The 27285-nt window shown below is 38.6% G+C and overlaps 3 protein-coding genes across 3 annotated transcripts in view; 1 reads left to right on the forward strand and 2 right to left on the reverse strand.

Moving 5' to 3' along the window:
• The window catches only part of LOC115851771 (maltase-glucoamylase), a 135346-nt gene extending 127000 nt beyond the window's left edge, over positions 1-8346 (reverse strand). The window contains exon 1 of the mRNA XM_060305220.1: positions 8208-8346. The gene's annotated coding sequence lies outside the window, so the exon portion shown is untranslated. The remainder of the gene's footprint in view (positions 1-8207) is intronic.
• PRSS37 (serine protease 37) lies at positions 233-26786 on the forward strand. Its single transcript, XM_030853677.2, has 6 exons — positions 233-389; positions 20449-20563; positions 22462-22603; positions 23907-24160; positions 24777-24913; positions 25495-26786. The coding sequence occupies exons 2-6, from the start codon at positions 20530-20532 to the stop codon at positions 25633-25635; spliced, it is 708 nt and encodes a 235-aa protein (XP_030709537.1). The 5' UTR covers positions 233-389; positions 20449-20529; the 3' UTR covers positions 25636-26786.
• Positions 8219-27285, reverse strand: part of SSBP1 (single stranded DNA binding protein 1) — a 67296-nt gene continuing 48229 nt past the window's right edge. Inside the window, exon 9 of the mRNA XM_070046298.1 lies at positions 8219-8349. The gene's annotated coding sequence lies outside the window, so the exon portion shown is untranslated. The remainder of the gene's footprint in view (positions 8350-27285) is intronic.

Below are 27285 nucleotides of genomic sequence, written 5' to 3' on the forward strand. Positions count from 1 at the left end.
ATTTTACTATATTTTCTTTCCACTCTATTTCAAGAAGATTCAGACACAGAGAAAGGGTAAGTCTGTGTTAAGGTATTCTGTTTTCTAAATTCTTCTAAAATCGTTCCCCTGTATTAGAATCCCTCTAGGGGGAACCTTCCTCTTTCAGAGGCTACAGACTCCTTTCCCCTCCTTGCCCAACCCGCTCCCTTTGCCAAGAACACTTATCAGGAAGAAGTGTTTGCTCAGAGACGCTGACAAGACAGAGACTGTTAGAGGAAGGAAAGAAGGATACTGCCTGAACAGAAGGAGCATATTCTCATTGGAAGAGCCTCCACCACCACAGCAAGCTAAGGCCACTGGGAAGATCGCCACCTGCAGACCAGCCGAGTCTTCCAGGGAGAGAGCAGGTGAGTCTGTGTCCATCCCCTCTGTACAGATTGCTGGCTCTGCCCCCATGCCAAGGACTTCAGGGACACTTGTCCTGTCTGTCTGACTCCTGTCATAGTCTTTTTTTTTGCTATTTTTTATTTTATTTTTTCCAGTTTTTTATTGACATGTAGTTGATGTATAATTTTATATATAAATTATACGTGTACAATACAGTGATTCACAATTTTTAAAGGTTATACTTCATTTAGTTATTATAAAATATTGATTATATTCCCCATGTTGTACAATATATCCTTGTAGCTTATTTTTATCTTTTAATAGATCTTTATTGGAGTATAATTGCTTCACAATACTGTGTTAGTTTCTGTTGTACAACAAAGTGAATCAGCCATATGCATACATATGTTCCCATATCCCCTCCCTCTTGAGCCTCCCTCCCATCCTCCCTAACCCATCCCTCTAGGTCATCGCAAAGCACCGAGTTGACCTCCCTGTGCTATCCTGCTGATTCCCACTAACTAACTATTTTACGTTCATTAGTGTATATATGTCAATGCTACTCTCACTTCGCCCCAGCTTCCCCCTCCCACCCTGTGTCCTCAAGTCCACTCTCTATGTCTACATCTTTATTCCTGCCCTACAACTAGGTTCCTCAGTACCATTTTTTTTTTTAACATCTTTATTGGAGTATAATTGCTTTACAATGGTATGTTAGTTTCAGCTTCACAACAAAATGAATCAGTTATATATATACACATATTCCCATATCTCTTCCCGCTTGCGTCTCCCTCCCTCCCACCCTCCCTATCCCACCCCTCCAGGCGGTCACAAAGCACCGAGCTGATCTCCCTGTGCTATGCGGCTGCTTCCCACTAGCTATCTACCTTACGTTTGGTAGTGTATATATGTCCATGCCTCTTTATCGCTTTGTCACCGTTTACCCTTCCCCCTCCCCATAGCCTCAAGTCCATTCTCTAGTAAGTCTGTGTCTTTGTTCCTGTTACACCCCTAGGTTTTTCATGATATTTTTTTTTTAAATTCCATATATATGTGTTAGCATACGGTATTTGTCTCTCTCTTTCTGACTTACTTCACTCTGTATGACAGACTCTAGGTCTATCCACCTCATTACAAATACCTCAATTTCATCTCTTTTTATGGCTGAGTAATATTCCATTGTATATATGTGCCACATCTTCTTTATCCATTCATCCGATGATGGACACTTAGGTTGTTTCCATCTCTGGGCTATTTAGATTCCATATATATGCGTTAACACATAGTATTTGTTTTTCTTTTTGACTTACTTCACTCTGTATGACAGACTACAGGTCCATCCACCTCACTACAAATAATTTTGTTTCTTTTTATGGCTCAGTAAAACTCCACTGTATATATGTGCCACAGCTTCTTTATCCATTCATCTGTCAATGGACATTTAGGTTGGTTCCATGTCCTGGATATTGTAAATAATGCTGCAATGAACATTGTGGTACATGTCTCTTTTTGAATTATGGTTTTCTCAGGGTATATGCCCAGTAATGGGATTGCTGGGTCATATGGTAGTTCTATTTTCAGTTTTTTAAGGAACCTCCATACTGTTTTCCATAGTGGCTATATCAATTTACATTCCCACCAACAGTGCAGGAGGGTTCCCTTTTTACCACACCCTTTCCAGCATTTATCGTTTCTAGATTTTTTGATAATGGTCATTCTGACTGGTGTGAGGTGATACCTCATTGTAGTTTTGATTTGCATTTCTCTAATAATTAGTGATATTGAGCATCTTTTCATGTGCCTCTGGGCCATCTGTATGTCTTCCTTGGTGAAATGTCTATTTAGGTCTTCTGTCCATTTTTTAACTGGATTGTTTGATTTTTTGATATTGAACTCCATGAGCTGTTTGTATGTTTTGGAGATTAATCCTTTGTCTGTTGTTTCATTTGCAAATGTTTTCTCCCATTCTGAGGGTTGTCTTTTTGTCTTGTTTATGGTTTCCTTTGCTGTGCAGAGGCTTTTAAGTTTAATTAAGTCCCATTGTTTATTTTTGTTTTTATTTCCATTACTCTAGGAGGTGGGTCAAAAAAGATCTTGCTATGGTTTATGTCAAAGAGTGTTTTTCCTATGTTTTCCTCTAAGAGTTTTATAGTGTCTGGCCTTACATTTAAGTCTTTAATCCATTTTGAGTTTATTTTTGTGTATGGTGTTAAGGAGTGTTCTAATTTCATTCTTTCACATGTAGCTGTCCAGTTTTCCCAGCACCACTTATTGAAGAGGCTGTTTTTTCTCCATTGTATATTCTTGCCTCCTTTGTCATAAATTAGGTGCCCATATGTGCGTGGGTTAATCTCTGGGCTTTCTATCCTGTACCATTGATCTATATTTCTGTTTTTGTGCCAGTACCATACTGTCTTGATTACCGTAGCTTTGTGGTATAGTTTGAAGTTAGGGAGCCTCATTCCTCCAGCTCCGTTTTTCTTTCTCAAGATTGCTTTGGCTATTTGGGGTCTTTTGTGTTTCCCTACGAATTGTAAAATTTTTTGTTCTAATTTGTGAAGAATGCCATTGGTAGTTTGATAGGGATTGCATTGAATCTGTAGATTGCTTTGGGTAGTATAGTCATTTTCACAATATTGATTCTTCCAATTCGAGAATATGGTATATTTCTCCATCTCTTTACGTCATCTTTGATATCTTTCATCAGTGTTTTATAGTTTTCTGAGTACAAGTCTTTCCCCTCCTTAGGCAGGTTTATTCCTAGGTATTTTATTTTTTTTGTTGCAATGGCAAATGGGAGTGTATCCTTAATCTCTCTTTCTGATTTTTCATTGTTGGTGTATAGGAATGCAAGAGATTTCTGTGCATTAATTTTGTATCCTGCAACCTTACCAAATTCATTGATTAGTTCTAGTAGTTTTCTGGTGGCATCTTTAGGATTCTCTATGTATAGTATCATGTCATCTGCAAACAGTGACAGTTTTATTTCTTCTATTTGAATTTGTATTCCTTTTATTTCTTTTTCTTCTCTGATTGCTGTGGCTAGGACTTCCAAAACTATGTTGAATAAGAATGGCAAGAATGGACATCCTTGTCTTGCTCCTGATCTTAGTGGAAATGCTTTCAGTTTTTCACCATTGAGTATGATGCTTGCTGTGGGTTTGTCATATGTGGCCTTTATTATGTTGAGGTAGGTTCCCTCTATGCCCATTTTCTGGAGAGTTTTTATCATAAATGGGTGTTGAATTTTGTCAAAAGCTTTTTCTGCATCTATTGAGATGATCATATGGCTTTTATTCTTCAGTTTGTTAATATGGTGTATCACATTGCTTGATTTGCATATATTGAAGAATCCTTGCATCCCTGGGATAAATCCCACCTGATCATGATGTATGATCCTTTTAATGTGTTGTTGGATTCTGTTTGCTAGTATTTTGTTCAGGATTTTTTCATCTGTGTTCATCAGTGATATTGGAGACGTAGCTAGAACGGACCAGTGTCTGACGGTTAGAACCCCACATAAAGCTTTTGCCACTAGAGTATTAGTTGGGTAATCTGAGCTGAAGTACTCAGCAGTGCTTGTTATAGTTGCTAAAATTTGAAAATACAGCTCTAGTCCAACCCAATGATAAGCTCTGGGAAGAACTACATTAAAGGTAATAGGATTTTACAGAGCGAGATATTTTCCTTCATGTACACAGAAACTAATTCATCCAAATGTTCAGAAAAAGAGGCCTCATGTCAAAAGATTTTACTGCAATTGCAGCAAGTAAAATTTTCTCCAGCCTCAGAAGCCAGTGGGGAAAATAAATGAGGAAGGAAATGTGATTTGGAGGCAGCAGTTGGATAAGAGGTGTCTACCATATGACCCAATCTAAAGGTGCAATTCCTACCACATAAGAGAGCGGAAGAAAATATGGATGTGAATGAGTAAAAATATTCACAGAAAACACATGCACATCTTGACTGACCTGAGTCAGAGAGTTCAACATGTCACGTTAACACGTGTCACAGTGCCCTAGCAGCCTCACGGTGACGTCTGTCTGTTACGTATATTGTGCAGCCACCTTTGGGGCTGAGCCAACAGCTGATTTTCTTTTCAGTCCCACAGATTTTTTTTTTTTTTTTTGCGGTATGCAGGCTTCTCACTGTTGTGGTGTCTCCCGCCGCAGAGCACAGGCTCCGGACGCGCAGGCTCAGCGGCCATGGCTCACGGGCCTAGCCGCTCCGCGGCATGTGGGATCTTCCCGGACCGGGGCACGAACCCGTGTCCCCTGCATCGGCAGGCGGACTCTCAACCACTGCGCCACCAGGGAAGCCCACAACAGCAGTGTTTATTACAACCATGTTATGTTTTTGGGGGGGGGGCAGGGCAAGATAAGGCTAATTTTATTTATTTTTTTATACAGCAAGTTTTTATTAGTTATCTATTTTATACATATTAGTGTATATATGTCAGTCCCAATCTCCCAATTCATCCTACCACCACCACCTACACCCCACTTTCCCCTCTTGGTGTCCCACTACTGGGCATATACCCAGAGAAAACCATAATTCAAAAAGACACATGCACCCCAATGTTCATTGCAGCACTATTTACAATAGCCAGGTCATGGAAGCAACCTAAATGCCCATTGACAGATGAATGGATAAAGAAGATGTGGTACATATATACAATGGAATATTACTCAGCCATAAAAAGGCATGAAATTGGGTCATTTGTAGATATGTGGATGGACCTAGAGACTGTCATACAGAGTGAAGTTAAGTCAGAAAGAGAAAAACAAATATCGTATATTAACGCATATATGTGGAACCTAGAAAAATGGTACAGATGAGCCGGTTTGCAAGGCAGAACTAGAGACACAGATGTAGAGAACAAACATATGGACACCAAGGGGGCAAAGCGGTGGGGGGCTAGGGGTGGTGGTGAGATGAACTGGGAGATTGGGATTGGCATGTATACACTAATATGTATAAAATAGATAACTAGTAAGAACCTGCTGTATAAAAAAATTTTTTTTAATTCTTTAAAAAAAAAAAGATACTGGCTATAATTCCCTATTCTATACAATAGACAACAATTGTATAGAACAATTGATATACAACAATATATCCTTGTTGCTTATTCATTTCAAACACAGTAGTCTGTATCTGTTAATCCCATACCCTTAATTTTCCCCTCCCCCCTTCTGTCTCCCCTCTGGTAACCACTAGTTTGTTTAGTATATCTGTGAGTCTGTTTCTGTTTTGCATATACATTCATTTGTGTTATTTTTCAGATGCCACATATAAGTGACATCACATAGTATTTGTCTTTCTCTGATTTATTTCACTAAGCATAGTATTCTCTAGGTCCATCCATGTTGCTGCAAATGGCAGAACTTCATTTTTTTATGGCTGAGTAATATCCCATTGTATATATGTACCGCATCTTCTTTATCCATTCATCTGTTGATGGGCACTTGGGTTGCTTCCATATCTTGGCTATTGTAAATAATGCTGCTATGAACACTGGGGTACATGTACCTTTTTAAATTAGTGTTTTCATTTTTTTCTGGATATATACCCAGGAGTAGAATTGCTGGATCATATGATAGTTTTATTTTTAGCTTTTTGAGGAACTCCATGTTTTCCACACTGGCTGCACCAACAGTGTATAAGAGCTCCCTTTTCTCCACATCCTCTCCAACATTTGTTATTTGTACATTTTTTGATGATAGCCATTCTGACCGGTGTGAGGTGATATCTCATTGTGGTTTTGATTTGCACTTCTCTAATACTAATACTGACTATCTTTTCATGTGCCTGTTAGCCACCTATATGTCTTCTTTGGGAAAACGTCTGTTCAGGTCTTCTGCCCATTTTTTGATTGGGTTGTTTGTTTTTTCGGTATTGAGTTCTATGAGCTGTTTATAATCATGTGGAAATTTCCAAAATTATTTAGAATTTAAACAATAGTGAAAATGGCGCATATCAAAGATGATGGATAGAAAACCCACAAGAACATATACATAAATTACTAGAAATAGTAAGAGAATATAGCAAAGCAACAAACTATTAAATCAACTTATGAATACCAATTGCATTTCCATCATCACCAATAAACAGAAAATATAATTTTATGCAAGTACGTCAATTAAAATGATAGAAAAATATAAAGCACTTTAGGAATAAACTTAATAAGATATGTACAAGACATGAATGCAAATAATATAAAACTCTTGAAATGCATCGAAGGGAAACATAAATAGAGAGCTATCTCAGCTCCATGGCCAGGAACAATCAATATCAGAAAATATCAATACTTTGCAACTGATATAAAAAGTCAAAGCAATTCCAAATAAATCCCAGTAGAGTTTTTCATAGAACTTGACAAGTTGATTTTTAAATTTATGTAAAAGAATTTCTAAGCATTCCTGATGAAGAATAAGATGGCTGGCCAACCATATCACACATCACAAATTATGATAAAGTCATAACTATTAAGGCATTGTGGTCTATAATAAATAAACCAATGGAACAGCAACAAGAGCCCAGAAACAGACCCATATACAGATGGAACTTTGATAGATGACAGAACAGGTGTTGCAGATCAGTGGGGAAAGAAGGGACCATTGACAAATGATATTTGGATATTTAGCTTACTATCTTTAAAAAATGAAATTGGATCGCTACTTCACATCATTCACAAAAATCAAATCTAAATTATATGAAAATTTAAATATGAAAATCAAAGCTTTAAAATCTTCAGAAGTAAATATAAAGGAATATCTTTCTGATCTTGTGGTCATAAAAGATATTTTCAACTTGGCACAATGCTCAATAACCACAAAGACGGATAATTCAAGTTTTAAAGTGAATTATCTTGAAGTTAAGAGCTCTTATTCATCAAAATACACCATAAAGAGAAGATCAAGCCACAGAGTGGAAGATATTTTCAACATATATAACTGACAAACAAGTAATATCTAGAGCATTTATAGAAGTCCTATGAAGCAATATTTTAAAAATTTAATACACAAAATTTTCAAAAGACATAAAAGAGTTGTTCCCAAAAGAAACATTATTGTCAGAAGGAGAAGGAAGAGGAGGATGGGGGCGGAGGATGTTAATCATCACTACTAGTAAAGGTAATAAAATTAAAATGATAATAAGATATTTGACACTTAATCAGCAAAAAAATTAAAAAGCTTGACAATACCCAGTGTTGGAAGAACTCATAAATTGCTGGAGGGTGTGTAAAAGTGAACATTTGCATGCTCTTATGACCCAGCAATTCCACTCCTAATTATATGCTCTAGTTATATACCAAGAGGTGTACTTACAGATATAAACCGATATGTGAATATACCAATACACACACACACACACATACAGAATATGTATCACAGATATATACACAAGAATACTTTCTAAGGTACGTGGTACAAGTACATTTACAGTAACACTGTTCAAAATAGCAGAAAACTAGAAATAACTCAAATGTCTGTCACGAAAAGAACCAGTGTGAATTCACACTGAAATATAATACAGCAATGAAAAATAAAATACCGTCACATCTAACAGTTTTAGATGAATCTTAAAAACATTAAGAACAATTTGCAGGTCTATTTTTATATGTATGTAAGATATTATTTTATAACATAAAACTTTTTCCTTTCCGGACACGTTAAACATAAGAACGTGTAGTTAAGTTTTATCCAAGTAGCTGAGCTCCCCCTCACCATCAAATCATTATGATTTCCTGACCAGCACAAGTTTTTTAGAATTTCCACAAGGAGCGTTGAGCCCCAGCCTTGAAGCCTTAACAGAGTAGATTGCTCCCCATCACTTACGGTAAGAAGCAGTGTGCTGCCGTTATCACCCACTGAGAAGCAATCAGAGTCCCCATATAGGACTGGTAACTGGATTTCAGGTATAATAAATAGAAAAGATGACTTAGGTCTTCAGTGTCTTCAATAACAAATGAGATAACACCTGAAACACAGAGAGGGGAGAATCAGGGATACAACCCAGCTGATTAATGGAAACTTGGTGTGGTTATGGAGATTTCAAGACACCAGTGTCCAATAATATCAATATTTACCACATTAATCACTTAGTCTACCATGTGGTACTAGAGTTCCATACTGCACAAACACTGTACTAAGCACTTTAGGTACTTTTAAAATGTTTTTTAATTTTCACAGGAAAAATAAAAAAAAACCCTGGGGTGGATACATTTTATATTATTTTACAGAGTAAAAGCTTAACATTAGGAGACTTACTTAAAGCCATACAACTAGTGAATGATGGTTGGTTCAAGGATTCTGATTTCAGTCTATTTGATCCTAAATCCCATGTATGTACTTCTCCTCGACATGGCCTCCCTGCTTCCCCTCACCCTGTCTGCAGCTTTCCAGAATAGCTTAGCTCATTTCCAATCTCCCAAAGGCTCAAGGCTTCTTGGTTCTATCCATAGTCACAGCAATGCAGCCTTTCCTACAGCTCCCTGACTTTTCCTACTAGTGAATTGCAGGGATGCTCTGAGACTAGTCATCATGACCCCAACAGCAATAAATTCATTAATTAAATAAAAAATAAAAACTTTAATTCTGGCATGAAAACATAGGGAGAGATACTTTGTACTGATGGGCACTTAAATATAAAATAGTACTTATTCTCTGGAAATAGGTACCTGGATTCAAATTCTAGCTCTATCTTTACTACTAGCGTGAACTTGAACAAATTATGTAAATCTCTATATCTTGATTTCCTTATTTGTACACTGAAATCATAAATGAACTTCTCGCCTAAGGCGATTGTGAAGATTAAATGTGTTAATATATGTAAGTAGCTTGGAGGAATGTTTGGCATATAATGTATTCAATAAATGTTATTTCTTACTAAGGCAGTTTCAAGAACATTTTTATGTTGATAAAGTGCAAAATAATGCTCAGAAAAAAGACATAGACAAAGCCTCTCCATAACCCACCAAATAACTAAACGTCAGATATTGACTGACACCTCCCTTCTTGGCCTTACTGCTGTTTCTTTACCAGTGATAGCTCTAGCCCTAATATAATCCTCCTAGCTCCTAAATAAAACTTTTGAGGTACCCAGTTAGGGTTGGGGGACCCCAATTAGGATTAGGATGTTCCCTCTTCTCAACTGCATCTAATTCTGAACTGACCCCATTTCTGTAACTCCATCTTCAGAATTATCCAGCACAAGCTCAAACCCTGTAAGACACCCCTTCCAACTCCCCCTTAACTGGGACACTTCTGAGGTTCTCTGGAGTGTGTTCTCCCTGATACATAAAGCAAAATAAATCTCACTTTAAAAAAATTACTGGTTAGTGGGTTCAACAAGTTAGATCAAATCTTGCTTTCTCCAGTTTAGGAAAGAACAGAGGAAAATATAAAACTATTAATTTTTTAAAAATCTATGTTCTAATCGGGGCTTCTCTTGCTATGTCAATTTATATTTCTGGGTCTATTGGTTTTCCATCTATACACGTGACATAGTAGAGGAACAATGACTTGTACAATATCCCCAGCACTTAGCACAATGTCTAGCGCATGGCAGAAACTCAATACATATATATTATACAAATGAATTAATGAGATTAGAACTCACTTTGTGTGCAGGGGTCCCCTGGAAGGCTATGAAATTAATGCAATGGTTTTATGGATTCATATGTGAAGCAAGCATCATCAGAAGACTAAAAGTTAATATTATGCACATATATGCATGTACTTTTTTTCCAAATCTATATATGCATGCATTTGCTTTTTTAATTTACTGAATACTTATATGTACCAGGAAATATTGATATATTGGATGTTAAATATAAAGGGGTATCCAAGACAAAAGTAGACTTTGTCTTCATGAAGTGAGGGAGGTAGACAATAAGCAAATTGTGAAGAGACAATAAAAAAAACAAATTGTGATGAGACAGTAACAGTGTTTTATGAGAAAGAATAATAAGGGCAGTAAATGAAAAATCTAATTTACTTTGGCTGGCAAAGAAGTACTTGCTGGGAAAGTGACAGTTAATCTGAGACATAGAAGATGACAAAAAACAGCCATGGGAAGGTTAGGGTAAAGAGTTTCCCAAGAGAGGAAATGCATGTGCAAAGGCTCAAAAATGGGGAAGAACTAGGAGTGCTCAGGAATCTGAAAAGAACTAGTGAGACTGAAGCCTAGAAAGCAAGGATAATATTGGCCTAAGGTGAGCCTGGAGAGGAGGCAGGGACCTCATCAAGCAGGGCTTCAAAGCCGTAGTCAGGAATTTGTATTTTATTCTAAGTGTAATAGAAAATTTTGAAGAATTTGATGTATGGGAGTGATATGATCCTATTATATTTTTAAAACATCACTTGCTTCCGATTAGACACAGGGTTAAAAAAGGCAAGAGTAGAAACAGGTTTATTGAAGTAGACCTAGCAAAAAGTGATGTGGCTTGTGTTACTGTGGCAGCAATGAAGATGGAGAAGGTCAGATAAGTAGATGGATATGAGACCTATTTCAAAAGTAGAGTGGACAGGAAATCCAGTTAAATACTATTTTGATAATAAAATACAAATTGCTTTAGCAATTTGTATAGTTAATTCACCTTTTTGTTATTATATAAGTTTTTAATAACATCATAAAAAGACTCAAGGGCTTCCCTGGTGGCACAGTGGTTGAGAATGCAGGGGACATGGGTTCGAGCCCTGGTCTGGGAAGATCCCACATGCCGCGGAGCACCTGGGCCCATGAGCCACAACTACTGAGCCTGCGCGTCTGGAGCCTGTGCTCCGCAACAAGAGAGGCCGCGACAGTGAGAGGCCCGTGCACCTCGATGAAGAGTGGACCCGGCTTGCCACAACTAGAGAAAGCCCTCGCACAGAAACGAAGACCCAACACAGCCAAAATAAATAAATAAAAAATTAATAAAATTCCTACCCCCAACATCTAAAAAAAAAGACTCACAATATTTTAAGACTAAAAGGGGTTCTCATGCTCAAAAAGGCTGAGAACCACTGGCATAGGTAGTGTTCTCATTCCTTCTTACTCTAAGCTCTTCCAGTACATAAATCTAACTCTTATTTAACTCCCATCATCTATCCCTGATTCCAGACCATCTCTCACTAGCTTCTAAGTCTGCACTACCACTAGATCCAAATTATCTCTAGCAACAAGATATCCAGGGTACCTTGAAGCCACTGGGACTTCCAAGGAAAGGTGAAGAACAGATCTTCTACTAATTAAGACTGAGTTATGAAACTGGCTGAGCCCCCCAACTAAATATTGGTCATATACTCTAAATGTGTCCACGTTTTTTTCCACCAAAGCCCTGATGCCCTGTGACCCAAGGTACTGTGTCACTCTTAACAGAGCTTTATAAAGTCACTGATTCTAAGAACTCATTATAAACTTATATACATTGACTCTTTTCCCCCCTCCATTTCTTATCAGACCCTGCCTGTTTTTACTTCCTTCTCTACCCAAGTTAGATTCCTTTATTTATCATTTCAACCATGCTCTTATTCTTTGGAACTCCCTTGTCCTAACACCCTTGAGCCATACTTCAAATGGCCAAATCTTAACTCCATTTTAATGCACCTATATGCCTTCACTGTATCTGTAGCTTTAACTCTCTTAATTTCTCATAGAACACATTAACTACACCCTCCTCTTAGAAACAGACTCCCCTGACTTGTATAAAATCACATTTTTATTCCGTCCTGACTCTTAAGGTACTTCACTGGTCTCTCATCTTCTACCCTCCAAAACATGAAAGCTCAACTTACAGTTGATCCAAGATGGAGTAGCCCCATTCCTCCCAGCTCCTCCCTTTTACAACTAAAAGAACCCTGCACAACAAACACAACAAACAAACATAGACTCAAAGTTGACAAGAAGGAAGTGTACTGCCTAGAAAACTGGGGACTTAAGGAACAACATGGCAGTAACTTCCCTGCGTTTACCTTTTACTTATATCTCCAAAGATCCAGGACAGGGCACAGGAGCAGCCCACAACCCAGAACCTCCAACAGACAAAGACAAAAAAACAAACAAACAACAAAAAAAAACCCAAAAATGACCTCCAAGTAAAAACCTGCTGCTCCTAGTTACAGGAAAGGGAAAAGGGTGGTCTAACAGGACGTCTTATGGACAATACCCACCCTACTCTAACCAAACAACAAAGGAAAAAATGCCCACACACCACGGCTTCACCAGGGCTGAGCAGGCAGCTCATCTTCTATCCCCAATCCCAGTGGAAGCAGGCTTTAGACCACCTTTTCCCTTTCCTGTAACTAGGAGGAGGTGTTTACTAAAGGCTCTAATGGATAAAGGAGGCAGCATGCAATCACAGAAGGGGAATATAAGTAGAAAATTGGAAATCTCAAGAAAGAACCAAAAAGAAATGTTAAAAGTAAAAAACACTAACAGAAATATGCCTTTGATAGGTTTATTAGTAGACTGGACATGGCTGAGGAAAGAATCTTTGAGCTTCCACATGTATCAATAGAAACTTCCAAAGCTGAAAAAAGAGAACAAAGACTGAAAAAGACAGAACAGAATATCCCCAAACTGTGAGACAACTATAAGATGTGTGACATATGCATAACGAGAATACCAGAAGGAACAGAGAGAAGGGAACAGAGGAATATCTGTAATAATAATAACTGAGAATTTCCTCCAAATTAATGACATATCAAATCACAGATCCAGGAAGCTCAGAGAACACCAAGCAGGATAAGTACCAAGAAACTACACTTAGACATATCACTTTCAAACTACAGAAAATCAAAGATAAAGAAAGAATCCTGAAAGAAGCCAGAGGGAAAAAACACCTTACCTATGGAGGAACAAAAAAAAGAAGAATTATATCCAACTTCTCAGAAGTCATGCAAACAAGAAGAAAGTGGAGAAAAATATTTGAAGTATTGCGAGAAAATAAACACCAACCTAGAATTCTGTACCCTGTGAAATTATCCTTCAAAAGTGAAGGAGACATACTTTGTCGACAAACAAAAATTAAGGGAATTTGTTGCCAGTAGACCTACCTTGAAAGAAATGTTAAAATAAAATCTTTAAGATAAGGAAAATAATACACAACACAAACTCAGATCTACATAAAGAAAGGAAGAGCATTAAAGATGAAATAAGCAAAGGTAAAAAACTTTTTCCTATTTTTAATAGTAATTAATATCCATTATATCATAATAGATAACAGCTTGCTTAAAATAATAGTAGCAACTATGTATTCAATTATGTATGCTTACATATACACATATATATGTGAAATGACAGCAATGATATAAGGGACAGGAGGGAGGAACTAGGATTACTTTGTTATTATAAGGTACTCCACACGACCTGTGAACCGGCATAATGCTATCTGAAAGTGGACTAGGATTAGTTGCAAATGTATATTGCAAGCTCTGGGGCAACCATATAAAAACAGGAAAGTATAAAGAAGAGAAGTATAACTGATATGCTAAGAAAGGAGAGAAACTGGAATCATATAAAATGCTCAGTTAAAATCACGAAAGGCAGAAAAAGAGTGGAAGACAAAAACAAACATTCTTATTATTGTTAATAAGAAACAGTAACAAATATGGTAGATATTAATCCAACTATATCAATAATCACTTTTGAATGTCAATGGTCTAAATGCACCAATTAAAAGATGGAGATTGTCAGAATGGATTAAAATATAAGACTCAACTATATGTTGTCTACAAGAAACCCACTTTAAATATAAAGATGCATATAGATTAAAATTAAATGGATGGATAAAGATATATCATACTAAGACTAATCAAAAGAAAGCAGGAATAGCTATACTGATTTGAGACAGAGCAGACTTCAAAGCAAGGAAAGTTACCAGAGATAAAGAGGGGCATTATATTATGATAAAGGTGTCAATTATCCAAGAAGACATGACCACTCTCAATGTGCATGTGCCCAATGAGAGAGCCTCAAATTATATGAGGTAAAAACTGATAGAACTGAAAGGAGAAATAGTTGAATCCACTATCATAGCTGGAGACTTCAACACCCCTCTATCAGAAATGGACGGTTCCTCATCAACAGACAAATGGATAAAGAAGATGTGGTACATATATACAATGGAACATGACTCAGCCATAAAAAGGAACGAAATTGGGTCATTTGAGGAGACATGGATAGACCTCGAGACTGATACAGAGTGAAGTAAGTCAGAAAGAAAAAACAAATATTGTATATTAACGCATATATGTGGAATCTAGAAAAATGGTATATAGATGAACCAGTTTGCAAGGCAGAAATAGAGACACAGACGTAGAGAACAAACATATGGACACCAAGGTGGGGGGGTGGGATGAATTGGGAGGTTGGGATTGACATATATACACTGATATGTATAAAATAGATAACTAATGAGAACATGCTGTATAGCACAGGGAACTCCACTGCGCTGTACAGTAGAAACTAACACAACATTGTAAAACAACTATACCCCAAATTAAAAAAAAAGAAAGAAATGGATGGTTCCTGAAGGCAGAAAATTAATCAGGACATAGTTGAACTCAACAGCACCTTCAATCAACTGGATATAGTAAAAAAAATTACATAATACTTTATGCAAAAACAGCAGAATATATATATTTTTCAAGCTCACATGAAAAATTCATCAAGATAGACCACATTCTGTGTCATACAAGACACATAATAAATTTAAAAGAATAGGAAACATACAGTGTCTGCTCTCAGGCCACACTACAATTAAATTAAAAATGAGTAACGGAAAGATAGCTAGAAAATCCCAAAATACATGGGCATTAAACAACTTACTTACAAATAACACATGGGTCAAAGAAATCTCAAAAGGAATTTAAAAATATTTTAACTAAATTAAAATTAAAACACAATTTACCAAATTTGTGGATGCAGGAAAAACAGTGCTGAGAAGGAAATTTTTAGCATTGGAGGTATATATTAGAAAAGAAAAAAAAGATCTAAAGTCAATAATATGTTTCCACCTTAGGAAGCTAGAAAAAGTAGAGCAAATTAAATCCAAAATAAGCAGAAGAAAAGATATTACAATATTATAATAATTAGAGCAGAAATCAAAGAAAATGAAAATAAGAAATAGAGAAAATCAACAAAACCAAAAACTGGTTCTTTGAAAAGATCAGAAAAATCAATAAGCCTTAGCCAATATAACCAAGAATAAAAGAGAGAGGACACAAATTACTAATATTAGAAGTGAAAGAGGAGATATCACTACCAACCCCATGGACAGTAAAAGGACCATAAAGGAATACTACAAACAACTCTATGCCTGCAAACATGAAAACCTAGATGAATTCTGTGAAAAACATAATCTGCCAAAACTCAAACAAGAAGAAATAGACAAAAATACACTTATATCTATTAAGAGACATCGATTAAACAATAACCTTCCAAAACAGAAAACACTGGGCCCAGATGAGCTCAGTCATGAATTCTACCAAACATTTAAGTAAGGAATTATACCAATTCTCTGCAACCTCTTTCAGAAGATAGAAGCAGAGGGAATATTTCCTAAATCATTCTATTAGGCCAGCATTATCCTAATAACAAAAACAAAGTCATTACAAGAAAACTACAAAAAAATCCCTCATGATCATAGATGCAAAAATCCTCAACAAAACATTAGCAAATCAAATCCAACAATGTATAAAAAACATTATACATACACTACGACCAAGTGGGATTTCTGCTAGGTATGCAAGACTGGTTCAACATTTGAAAATCAATTAGGAGCTTCTTCCCTATGTTTTCTTCTAGGAATCCCATGGTTTAAGTATTTAATTCATTCTGAGTTAATTTTTGTGAGTGGTGTAAGATAGCGTTCCCATTTCATTTTTTTGCATGTGGTTATCCAGTTTTCCCAATACCATTTGTTGAAGAAACTATCCTTTCTTCATTGAGTGTCCTTGGCTCTCTTGTCAAGTGTCAACTGACTGTACATACAGGGGATTATTTCCAGGCTCACTATTCTGTTTCATTGTTCTATGTTTATATTTTTACACCAATACCACAATGTTTTAATTACTATAGCTTTGTAGTATAGTTTGAAATCAGGAAGTGTGATGCTTCTGGCTTTGTTCTCAGGATTGCTTTAGCTATTTGAGGTCTTTTGTGATTCCATACAAATTTTACGATTTCTTTTCTATTTCTGTAAAAAAAAGCCATTGGAATTTTGATAGGGATTGCATTAAATCTATAGATGGTTTTGGGTAGTATGGAAATTTTAACAATATTCATTGTTCCAACCCATGAACATGGGATATCTCAATTTGTTTATGTCTCCTTTAATTTCTTTCTTCAAAGTCTTATAGTTTTCATTGTACAGATCTTTCACTTCCTTGGTTAAATTTATTCCTAAGTATTTTATTGTTTTTGATGCTATTGTAAATGGGATACCATAAAACTCCTTGAAGGAAACATAGAGAGGAAACTCCTTGACATGGGTCTTGGCAACGACTTTTTTGACATGACACTAACAGCACAAGCAACAAAAGCAAAAATCAACAAGTGAGGCTACATCAAACTAAAAAGCTTCTGTACAGCAAAAGAAACAATCAACAAAATGAAATTGTAACCTACAGAATGGGAGAAAATATTTGCAGACTATATAAAGAGATAAAGGGTTAATATTCAAAACATATAAAGGACTCATACAACTCAAAAACAACAACAACAAAAACAATTTAAAAATGAGCAGAGGAATTAAATAGACTTTTTTTCCCAAAGAAGACATCTAAATGGCCAACAGGTACATGAAAAGATACTCAACATCACTAATCATTGGGAAATGCAAATCAAAACCACAATGAGATATCATCTCACACCTGTTAGAATGTCTGTCATCAAGAAGATACAAAAATCCTTAACAAATATCAGAAAATTAAATCCAATTGCAAAGGAAGAAATATAATTGTCCCTTCCTGTAGGCGACATGATTGTCTACATAGAAAATCCCAAGGAATCTACAAAAAACTCCTAGAATACATGAGTTCAGCAAGGTCAGGGAATACAAAATCAACACATAAAAATCAGTCACACTTCTATATACTAACAATGAACATATGAAACCTAAAATTAAAAATGCAATATGATTTACAATCACTCCAAAGAAAATGAAATAATTAGGCATATAGTTAACAAAATATGTACAGAATCTTTATGCTGAAAAATTTTAAATGTTGAAGAAAGAAATCAAAGAACTAAAGAAAACGAATAACATGCTGTGTTCATGGACTGGGAAACTAAACATAGTAAAGGCAGCAATTTTCCCCAGACTGATCGATAGGTTTAATGAAATTCCTATCAAAATTCCAGCAAGGTCTATTAATTATGGAGAGAAGCTTACTGAAAATTTATCAGACATTCAGATGAGGTTTTAAGCCCATAATAAAAGTTTTAGGACTTCCCTGGTGGCGCAGCAGCGCAGGAATCCACCTGCCAATGCAGGGGACACAGGTTCGAGCCCTGGTCCAGGAAGATCCCACATGCAGTGGAGCAACTAAGCCCGTGCGCCACATTACTGAGCCTGAGCTCTAGAGCCCACGAGCCACAGCTACTGAGCCCGCATGCCACAACTACTGAAGCCCGCATGCCTAGAGCATGTGCTCCCCAACAAGAGAAGCCACCGCAATGAGAAGCCCACACACCACAACGAAGAGTAGCCTCCACTCACCACTAGAGAAAGCCCGCGCACAGCAACAAAGACCCAATGCAGCCAAAAATAAAAATTAAATTAAAAAAAAAGTTTTAGTTAGGTTCTACAAATGACTGAGCCTGTACAGAAAATGACTAGTATATTACCTATTTCCCAAACTTTCCTGTTCCTAATCCATCAGCTCTCCCTCCCCAACAAAGCTCCACAGCCTCATCTCCTAGTACAGCCCCAATCAAGCATGAGATACCTTCAGTCACTCACCAGTTATCATCAGCAAGGTTAATAGGATACACTTCATGTTGATGCCTGAATCTTGTCCTGAGGATAAGGTTGTAGTGGAAACTAACAGGCACAAAGCAGGGATAGAAGGTATATCCTGCTTGGGGATTCTGAACAGCAGGAGAAAGTGCAGGTGAGAGAACTGGGGATGAAGATTCTACAAGTCTGTCATTTAGAGGCTTCTCCTTCCAGTATTGATCCTTGGTGTAAACAAAATCCTTAGAAACAAAATCTGAGTAAAAGAATGGCAAGTTGAGCAACAGTAGAGAAGCACATGCATTAGTTCAAGTGAGACAAGATTATGGCCTGGATTGGGGTGAGAGCAGTGAGAATGGAAAGATATGGATGGCTTTAAGAGACTTCGGGAAGTAGGATGGACTTTGGGATTGAGTGGTCAGAAAAAATTTTTTAAAGTGCAAGGTAGAATTGTCTTCTAAAATAAGGAAAACAAGTAGCAGAATGAATTTGAAAGGCTGGAGGAGTAAGGAGTTTAATTTTGACATGCTCAATTTCAGGAGCTGAGAGGAGACACAAACAATGGTTTCCAGGAGGCAGTTGTATATGTGGGACCAGAGCTCTGGGCTAGAGATACCAATGTGAAGCTCATCAACAGGTAGCAGCGTCCCCAGTGCCAAGGCCTCCAGAAAATCTGCTTTTCTGTTCTTAGTCCTCACATCCTCGAACAAGCCTCAAACTCCCTTCCTGGTCCAGAATCTTTCCAAAAGATCTAGGAAAACAACCTGAAAGTAAAGTATATCTCTTTCCCAAATTTTTACCTGTTTTAACTAATCCCACTCCCACCACAGAAAACCTTCCATAACTCCATCCTGTCTAGGAACCTCAAATATATTTCATAAACCAGCCCTACTCCCAATGTAGCTCTGTGTTCATTGTGAGGTTCAAGAAAGTATGTGTCATGTTAATTTCTCATTCCACACTTCAGGGAATTTGTGTGAGGGACTGTATAGCTTTCCCAGATCCATGAATGCTGGTTAATGAGTTGAAGCCTGGAGGATGTGGTTGAAAAGTGGTGGGTATCCAGTAGTAAGATGTAGATTGTACTTCTAGTCTTTCCAGCCATGTGTGATTTGAGAAAATCATTTAAATTCTCTGTTTTGGGTCTGTCACCTACAGGTCAGGAAAAAAGAAAAAATGATACCAGCCCCACCCCTGTCTCATCTTTCCAGGGTTGCTGTGATACTGAAATGAGATTATGAGTTTAGGAAACTTTCAGGGGCTAGAATGATACAAAGCATAATTAATTTTACATCTCAGACTAACCTGATATAAAATCACCACTAACAATGTCTGTAAAGAACTTAGCTCAGTGCCTGGGATGCAGTAAGTGCTCAGTGAATGTTAACTATTAGCATCCCTGCTCTTTGTGTTCCCAACTAGCCAGGGATGACGGTGGCAGTCTGTTATTGGCTGAGAAATCTTTTCATTAGGTAAAAAACACGTAGAGGTACTGCCTTCTGAATTGTCACCAGCCATTCAGTAGATCCTAGATCTAATGTAATCTAGAATGTAAGTCATTCTCCAACTGTCAAAACAACCACTCAATGAATGCTTTCCATTTCCACATTTCCATAGCTCAAAGGTGCTGATCGCAACAGCCAGACCAAGCTGGTGATGATGGCTGAGTGATGTAATAGTGACCACTGGGAAAGATGAAGTTAGTGTAATAAAGATGGGAGGGGCTGAAGGAAAGGATAAGTAACTGTTAGGGAGTTCAGAGCAAACCTGAGCACACTGTCTTCATGAACTAAGGTGGAGAATCCTGTCCCCCACAGCCCTGGCCTGAAAAACTCCATGGGGAGATAAGTCCTAAGCCTGGAGCTCCCTTTCCCACAGACAGTTTAACTACTTTTAGGCAGATGGGCTTTTAGGGACAGCAAATAGAGGGACCTGGATGCAGAAGTCTAGGAACTAGGCTTCCTTGTCCTTCCCTAAGAGACCCCAATAGAGGCACAGTCCCCCACCTTCCCTGGAGCAGAAGGGCCTCCATCTGCCTATCTGGAGCCCTCTTCCTCCTTCCTGTCTATGCCCAGAGCTGCTTTTCAATCCCACTGCGTGCCCCCATGCCTAACCATACCCACTGACTCTCCTAGGTGTTCCTGAGGAAAATACTGAGCTGAGAACTCCATTTTCTGCTGGTCTACCGCACCTCACAAGGAAAGATTTAGACGGCTATGAAATTTATCTTCTGTTTGAGTGTCCTTGCTGGTATGTATCCATGACTTTCTACTCTGTCCTATAAGGCACGGGTTAATATAGGATGGAGTGAGGCAGAGGCAGGATGTGTGGAAGGTGCAAAAGAAGAGTCAAGAAAAACTGTCAGAAGCATAATTAGGGGTCTCCCCTCTCAGACTCCAAAGGCTCTCGGGACAGGCTGAGCCCCCAATGCTAAGCTATGGGGTAGGTTATGGTGTACACCTGCCTCAGAGAATGCTCAACAGTGAGTGTTCCACCCTGGTTATTCCAAAATGTGGGCTTCATCACACAGTGGGCAAGCCTAGTGTAGTCACAAGGACAGAGTACTCATTTTGACATCTGATATGCACCCTTTTTCAAAAGCTTAGAGACTCAGAATGCAGGGAATGGAGAACATGGGAGCAAAAGATCAAATGCTAGAGCCCTATGTCCTACACTTCCTGACTACCATGAAGTTCTTCTGATGGCAGAATTTGCTGGTGAGGCCTTTCCCACCACACCCTGATTTGCCTAGGTTGCATCACAAATCAGCTGTGTGAGCTTGGACAAGTTAATTAATCTATCTGTGCTTCAGTTTCTACAGTCAAAATGGGGATATTACTACCTACACTACAGAGTCATTGTGAAGATTAAATAAATCCATGTAAAGCATTTAGAACAAGAGGTCAATGTCTCTTGTCCTTAATAATACTCCACCCTTTTTTCCTTGGGGTTTCTAACTGTGTGACCACACAGAGAAGGGGGTGGTGAGGTACAAGACTGGGCTTGGGGAGGATTAACATAAGAACCAAGGGCAGCTGAGACAAGAACAATATTTCTGATACTAGAATCAGCCTTCCTCCTCTTTATTCTCTAGTTTTTGTTTGTTTGTTTGTTTTGTTTTGTTTTTTTGCTGTACGCGGGCCTCTCACTGTTGTGGCCTCTCCCGTTGTGGAGCACAGGCTCCGGACGCACAGGCTCAGCGGTCATGGCTCACGGGCCCAGCCGCTCCGTGGCATGTGGGATCTTCCCGGACCGGGGCACGAACCCGCGTCCCCTGCTTCAGCAGGCGGACTCTCAACCACTGTGCCACCAGGGAAGCCCTCTAGTTTTTTTTTAAATAACATAATTCATTTATAAAAGCACTGCATGTTCATACTAGAAAATTTGGAAATATTAAAAAGCAGAAAAAATAAACATCATTCATAATCCCACCTCAGTCAACACATGCTAATGCATTGTCTGAATTTACTCCCAGGCTTTATTTATTTTTAATGGTTTATTTTTGTTTCTTTACTTGTTTTTAGACAATTAGATTACTGGATTAATGTACATTTTTATTTTTTAACTTAAAGGTTATCAATATTTCCTTTGCTGTTTAATATTCTTTACAAATACAATTTTAATATATATGACATTCCATTTGTTCATATACTTTTGTATTTCAATGTCCAACATTACTGCACTGGACACTCATATTTCAACCATTTAGCTACTATAAATAGTGTTAAAATGAGCACATTTATTAATAATCTTTGTCTACATCTGATTATTTCTTTAGAATCAAGAATTCTTGGCTTTGGAAATATTAGGTCAAAGGTGACGAACCATTTACAATTTTTGATGCCCATTTGTAAATCACTTTTCAAGAAAATAGAATAAATTCCCATTCCTATAAGCACTAAATGAGAGTCTCTCTCATTGTACTTTCTTATACTGAATATTACCAATATTAAACAAAAATGATTAGTATAAATATTAGATGAAACACTATGTCATTTTGATTTACATTTTGATTCGAAAAAAATGTCAAACATTTTCACATTTCCTGGCCAACTGATTACTTCTTTAAAATCATCCATATTTCTATTCAACTAGGAAGTTGTTGATTGTCTTATTCGTTCTAAGAACATCTTATATATGCTTCTCAGGGACAGTTTTCCCCGCTCAATCATCTGTGCAGAAAGAAGACCATGCCCCCTATTTGGTATACCTCAAGTCTCACTTCAACCCCTGTGTGGGTGTCCTCATCAAAAGCAGCTGGGTGCTGGCGCCTGCTCACTGCTACCTACCGTGAGTGCTGGGCATCCTTACCCACTACAACAGCTACTACTCATTCTGCGTCGGTGGTTCTCAAGTACAGGCAGCTTCCCCTCCAGGGTATTTACATTTGGCAAAGGCAGACATCTCTGGCTGTCACAATGGGATGAGGGATCGGGGGAGGCTGTGCTAAGGACGCCTACCCAGCAAACAGAGGCCAGGGCAGGGATGTGGCTAAACACCTTACCGCGCACAGAGCAGCCCCACCGCAGAGCAGTACCCAGCCCCAGACGTCAGCAGTGCTGCTCTTGAGGAGCCCCGTTCTACGTACTATGCCTCCTCAGTCTCCCTTCGGTTTTTAAAGTTTTCTACTGGCAATAGGAATGTGTTTTGTCAGTTAAGGGACCAGCAGGTAACTGATGGTACACTCAAATTTGATTAAGTTGAGGAGAGTTCATAAAAAGAACTAATGACAAAGATATGGTCTCACTATAGGGAAAACACAGGGAATAGTTCAGTCCCCCCGCGTTTAGTATTAGAAAGGTGCAGTTACTACCCCTAGACCTAAAGCAGCGGGGGAGAGAATGTTTACAAGGGGAGGGGGGGAAAGAAAGAGAGAGAGAGACAGAGAGAGACAGAGAGAGAGAGCGCTTGTGCACAGGGACTGCCTGATGGGGCTGTAACCATTGGTCAAGAGACAGCCAACAGCCACGCCCTGTGGCAACCTTACAGGAAGAAAGATGGGAGGATAAATACTCCAACCTCTCCCTTCTCCCTCCCCTTACTTTCTGGTGCTTCTTATTGGCCAAATACCAATCAAACGCTAGAGGACCAGAAAGCCCACTGACTTAATCCACATATATCACCTTCCAAAGTACAGAGCAGGATGAAAGAGTTGTGAGTAGATCTGATGAAGCAAACAGGAGATACCCAACACTCAAGTCACCTCATTCTCTTACCTCCACCAGAATGGAAATAACCCAATCTGATAGGCTGGAGCTGGAAAGGAGGGAAAATAGTATTTCTATGCCATGCATCCTTTTCTTCTCCACTACATTAAGGACACTACATAAAAAAACATAGTGGTTAAAGGCTCCACCACTCAACTGTGTGACATGGGTGAATACGCTTATGTGCCTCCGTTCGTTACTTCATCTGTAAAATGGGGATTCAAAATAGAATCCACCTCACAGATTTGTTGTGAGTGGTAAATGACGTAATCCAGAATCCAGATACAGCCCTTGGCAAAGTATCTGGCACACTATAACATTCAACATCAGCTTAGATGATGATGACGATGATGATGATGATTACTTCCAACCATTTATCCCTCCAGAAACCTGAAAGTGATGCTGGGAAATCTCAGGATCAGAATCAGAGATGGGACAGAGCAGATAATTGACCCTATCCAGATTGTCCGCTACTGGAACTACAGTCATAGTTCCCCCCAGGATGACCTCATGCTCATTAGGCTGGCTAAGCCCGCCATCCTCAACCATAAAGTCCAGCCCATTCCCCTCGCCACCAGCACCGTCAAGCCAGGCACCATCTGTATGCTTTCAGGCTTGGACTGGAGCCAAGACAACAGCGGTGAGTGCACCTCCCACAGAAAACCAGGGTCATCAGTTATCCCTGAAGAGGAGCACCCATGTCTGTATAGCTGAGAAGGGAGGAGAATGGATGGAAACCAAAGGGAGATACTATATGAGTGGTCTGACAAAAAGAGACCCTCCCAGAAGTCCAAAGCTCCTCCCTTCCCAGGGTGACTAATGCTCCACTGCTTCTTCAGAGCTTTGGCAGAGGGGGCCACCAGGCCACCTGACTCTGCACAGAGGCCACGCCATTCCTGATCGTCAGAGGTACAATTCACGTTAAAGAGTCTGTGCTCCCCTCTCCCATACTGGCTCACTTAACATGTGGAGGACACCTGAGAACTTGAGTCAGGTCACCTCTTATGCCTCCAAGAACAGACACAGAGAAGAAAGAAAACTCTGCTTTTTAAAGGGACATAAAGGCTATTTCAAAATCCTCAAGTTTAACTCTCCTAACCATGCACAAAATCATGTCTTCCCTTTGTCTCATTATTTTCTTCAGACACACACAAAACACCAGTTGAAATAGAAGGCGGTAATTGGAGCACTAAATAACAATTGTGAAAAAAAAAATTGTGAACAGGAAGGTTTCTTTTATTCCTGTCTTCCCTCAGGCAGACACCCTGATTTAAGGCAGAACCTGGAGGCCCCCATGATGTCTGATGCAGACTGCCAGAAAACCGAACAAGGAAAAAGCCACAGAAACTCCATATGCGTTAAATTTGTGAAAGTGCTCAGTCGAATTTTTGGGGTAATCTTTTCTCTCTATTCAACTTTCACTTACTTGTATTATATATGTCCAGTTAACTATTTAATCGTGATATTTAAAAAATTGAAAGCCCACAGCTTCATAATTTTTTGAAAATTTGATAAGGCTGCAGCAAAGCCCCCCATTACCTTCAGTAAAGGGCCCTCCTTAGAGATGTCTGTATTCATTAAAGGGGCATCACGCAGTATCTAGAGTTAATAACACTTTGCTAGGTTTTTATTCTCATAGATGCAACTATGAAACGGGCATTGCTTTTAAAAAATTAACTGAAACTTTTCACAAATTGAAACTGGCTTCACCAGTTCAAACAAATGGAGTTTGACTCATTTTACATGTGAGTTCTAGCAAGGTTTTTCTCTGACTTTCTCAATGTCACACAAGATTAGTTACGACAAAGCTAGATAAATGACTCAAGCTTCCAGTCTCCCAACTCATTGCTCTTTTCCTGATGCAGCATGCTACCTCTAGACAGGGCGCATCCACATTGCGGACGAGAGGGCTCCTATAGGGAGAAGATCTGACCATGTCTGTCTCTCTCCCTCTCTCTGCATGATCCCTTGTAGGAGGTGGCCGTTGCTACTGTCATCTGCAAAGGCAAGCTACAGGGGATCGAGGTCGGACACTTCAGGGAAGGGGATGTGGGCATCTACACCAATGTTCAGAAATATATCACCTGGATTGAGAACGTCACTAAAGACAAATAAGACCATACTACTCCCTCTGCATCCCAGTGGCTCTGCCATTGACAATACTAACCGCAACTTTCCCCAAATTCAAAATAAAACATCCAAATAGAAATATTTGGATGTATCACACCAGTATCCTATGTTTTCTTATTTGTGTCTCTGTCCACATCCCATAATGATCTGAAGAACCAAGAACAAAACATGAAATAAGCACTTTCTACACTGTACTGGGTTATATCCATTATCTCATTTAATGCTTATAACAAGCCTTTGAGGTTATCATTTATTCCTACTTTACAAATAAGAAAATTGAGACTAATATAGATTACTTAACATTATTATAGCTGGTAAATATCAGAACCTGAAATGGAACCCAAAATGTCAGATTTTCAGCCCTGTGCTCTTAGCCTCGAAATTATAGGCAAGTCCATAGCATCACAACAGACGCTGGCTTCTGTTTTCCTGCTACCTCTCTTAACATTCAAAGGGCTTGAAGCTCTCAATTGTGTCTCAGATCTTGGGTACTGAAATAAACTCTCCCAAAAATGCAGCAGGCTGAAGGGAGAGAGCTAGTGGATGGGTAGGAGGTTGAAAAGAAATGTCAGGACAGTGACAACAATCACAAGTCAAGTCCAAAGGGAGGCCTGGCAGCTCCAGAGCAAGATGAAGAAGTCATTTAGATCCAAGGAGAACACAGTATCAGGGCAGCAACAGAGCTTAAGAGGTAGAGGTAGCTGAGAGGAGGTGAAAGAAGGGCAGAAATTGGGTTTGGCCTCAGACCATGGGATTAACAAGGTCAAGAAAGCAGGTACCAGTCCTCTGGTTGAGAACTTGGTAAAACATCTCTCCAGGTATCCCAGATCTGGAAGTGATAGAGGAATTCAGGATACCCAAGAGATTTGGTCATATAGGACAAGGAAGGTTAAAGTAATGTCCCAGCAGATGAAGATTCAGGAAACAACCCCACACTATCCTTGAGTAATACTTTCTATTCCCAAGGTTTAAAATACAATCTATACTTTAATGACGTCTGTGTCAGGCAGAATAATGCCCCCCAAAAATGTCCACACCCTAATCTTCAGAACCCATGAATATGTTACTTTACATGGAAAATGCAGCTTTGCAGATGTGATTATGCTTATGGACGTTGAGATTATCCTGGATTATCTGGGTGGGACCAATGTAATCACATGGGCCCTTAAAAGTGGAAGAGGAAGGCAGAATATTTGGCCAGAGAGACGTGACAACAGAAGAGATTCAAAGCATGAGACGGACCTACCCCCCACTGCAGGCTTTGAAGATGGAAAAAGGGAGCTACAAGGCAAGGAACATGAGCGGTCTCTAGAACCTGGAAATGACCCTCAGCCACCAAGTAGCAAAGAAATGGGGACCTTAGTCCTACACTCCTTGACAACTTGATTTTAACCCAGTGAAATCTGTCAAATTTCTGACCTACTACTAGTACTGTAAGATAATAAATTTGTATTGATTTAAGGTAATATATTTTATTGATTTAAGGTGTTCATGGTAATTTGTTACAGCAGCCATAGAAAACGAATACAACTTTTAAATCCACAGCCCCTAAAAGAACTGCTTTTTATAATGGGATTTAAAAACCTTCAATGGTTCCTGATTGCCCTGAGAATATCTAAACTTATTAGAATGGCA

This window comes from Globicephala melas, chromosome 9, assembly GCF_963455315.2.
Source record: "Globicephala melas chromosome 9, mGloMel1.2, whole genome shotgun sequence".
Classification (NCBI taxonomy): domain Eukaryota; kingdom Metazoa; phylum Chordata; class Mammalia; order Artiodactyla; family Delphinidae; genus Globicephala; species Globicephala melas.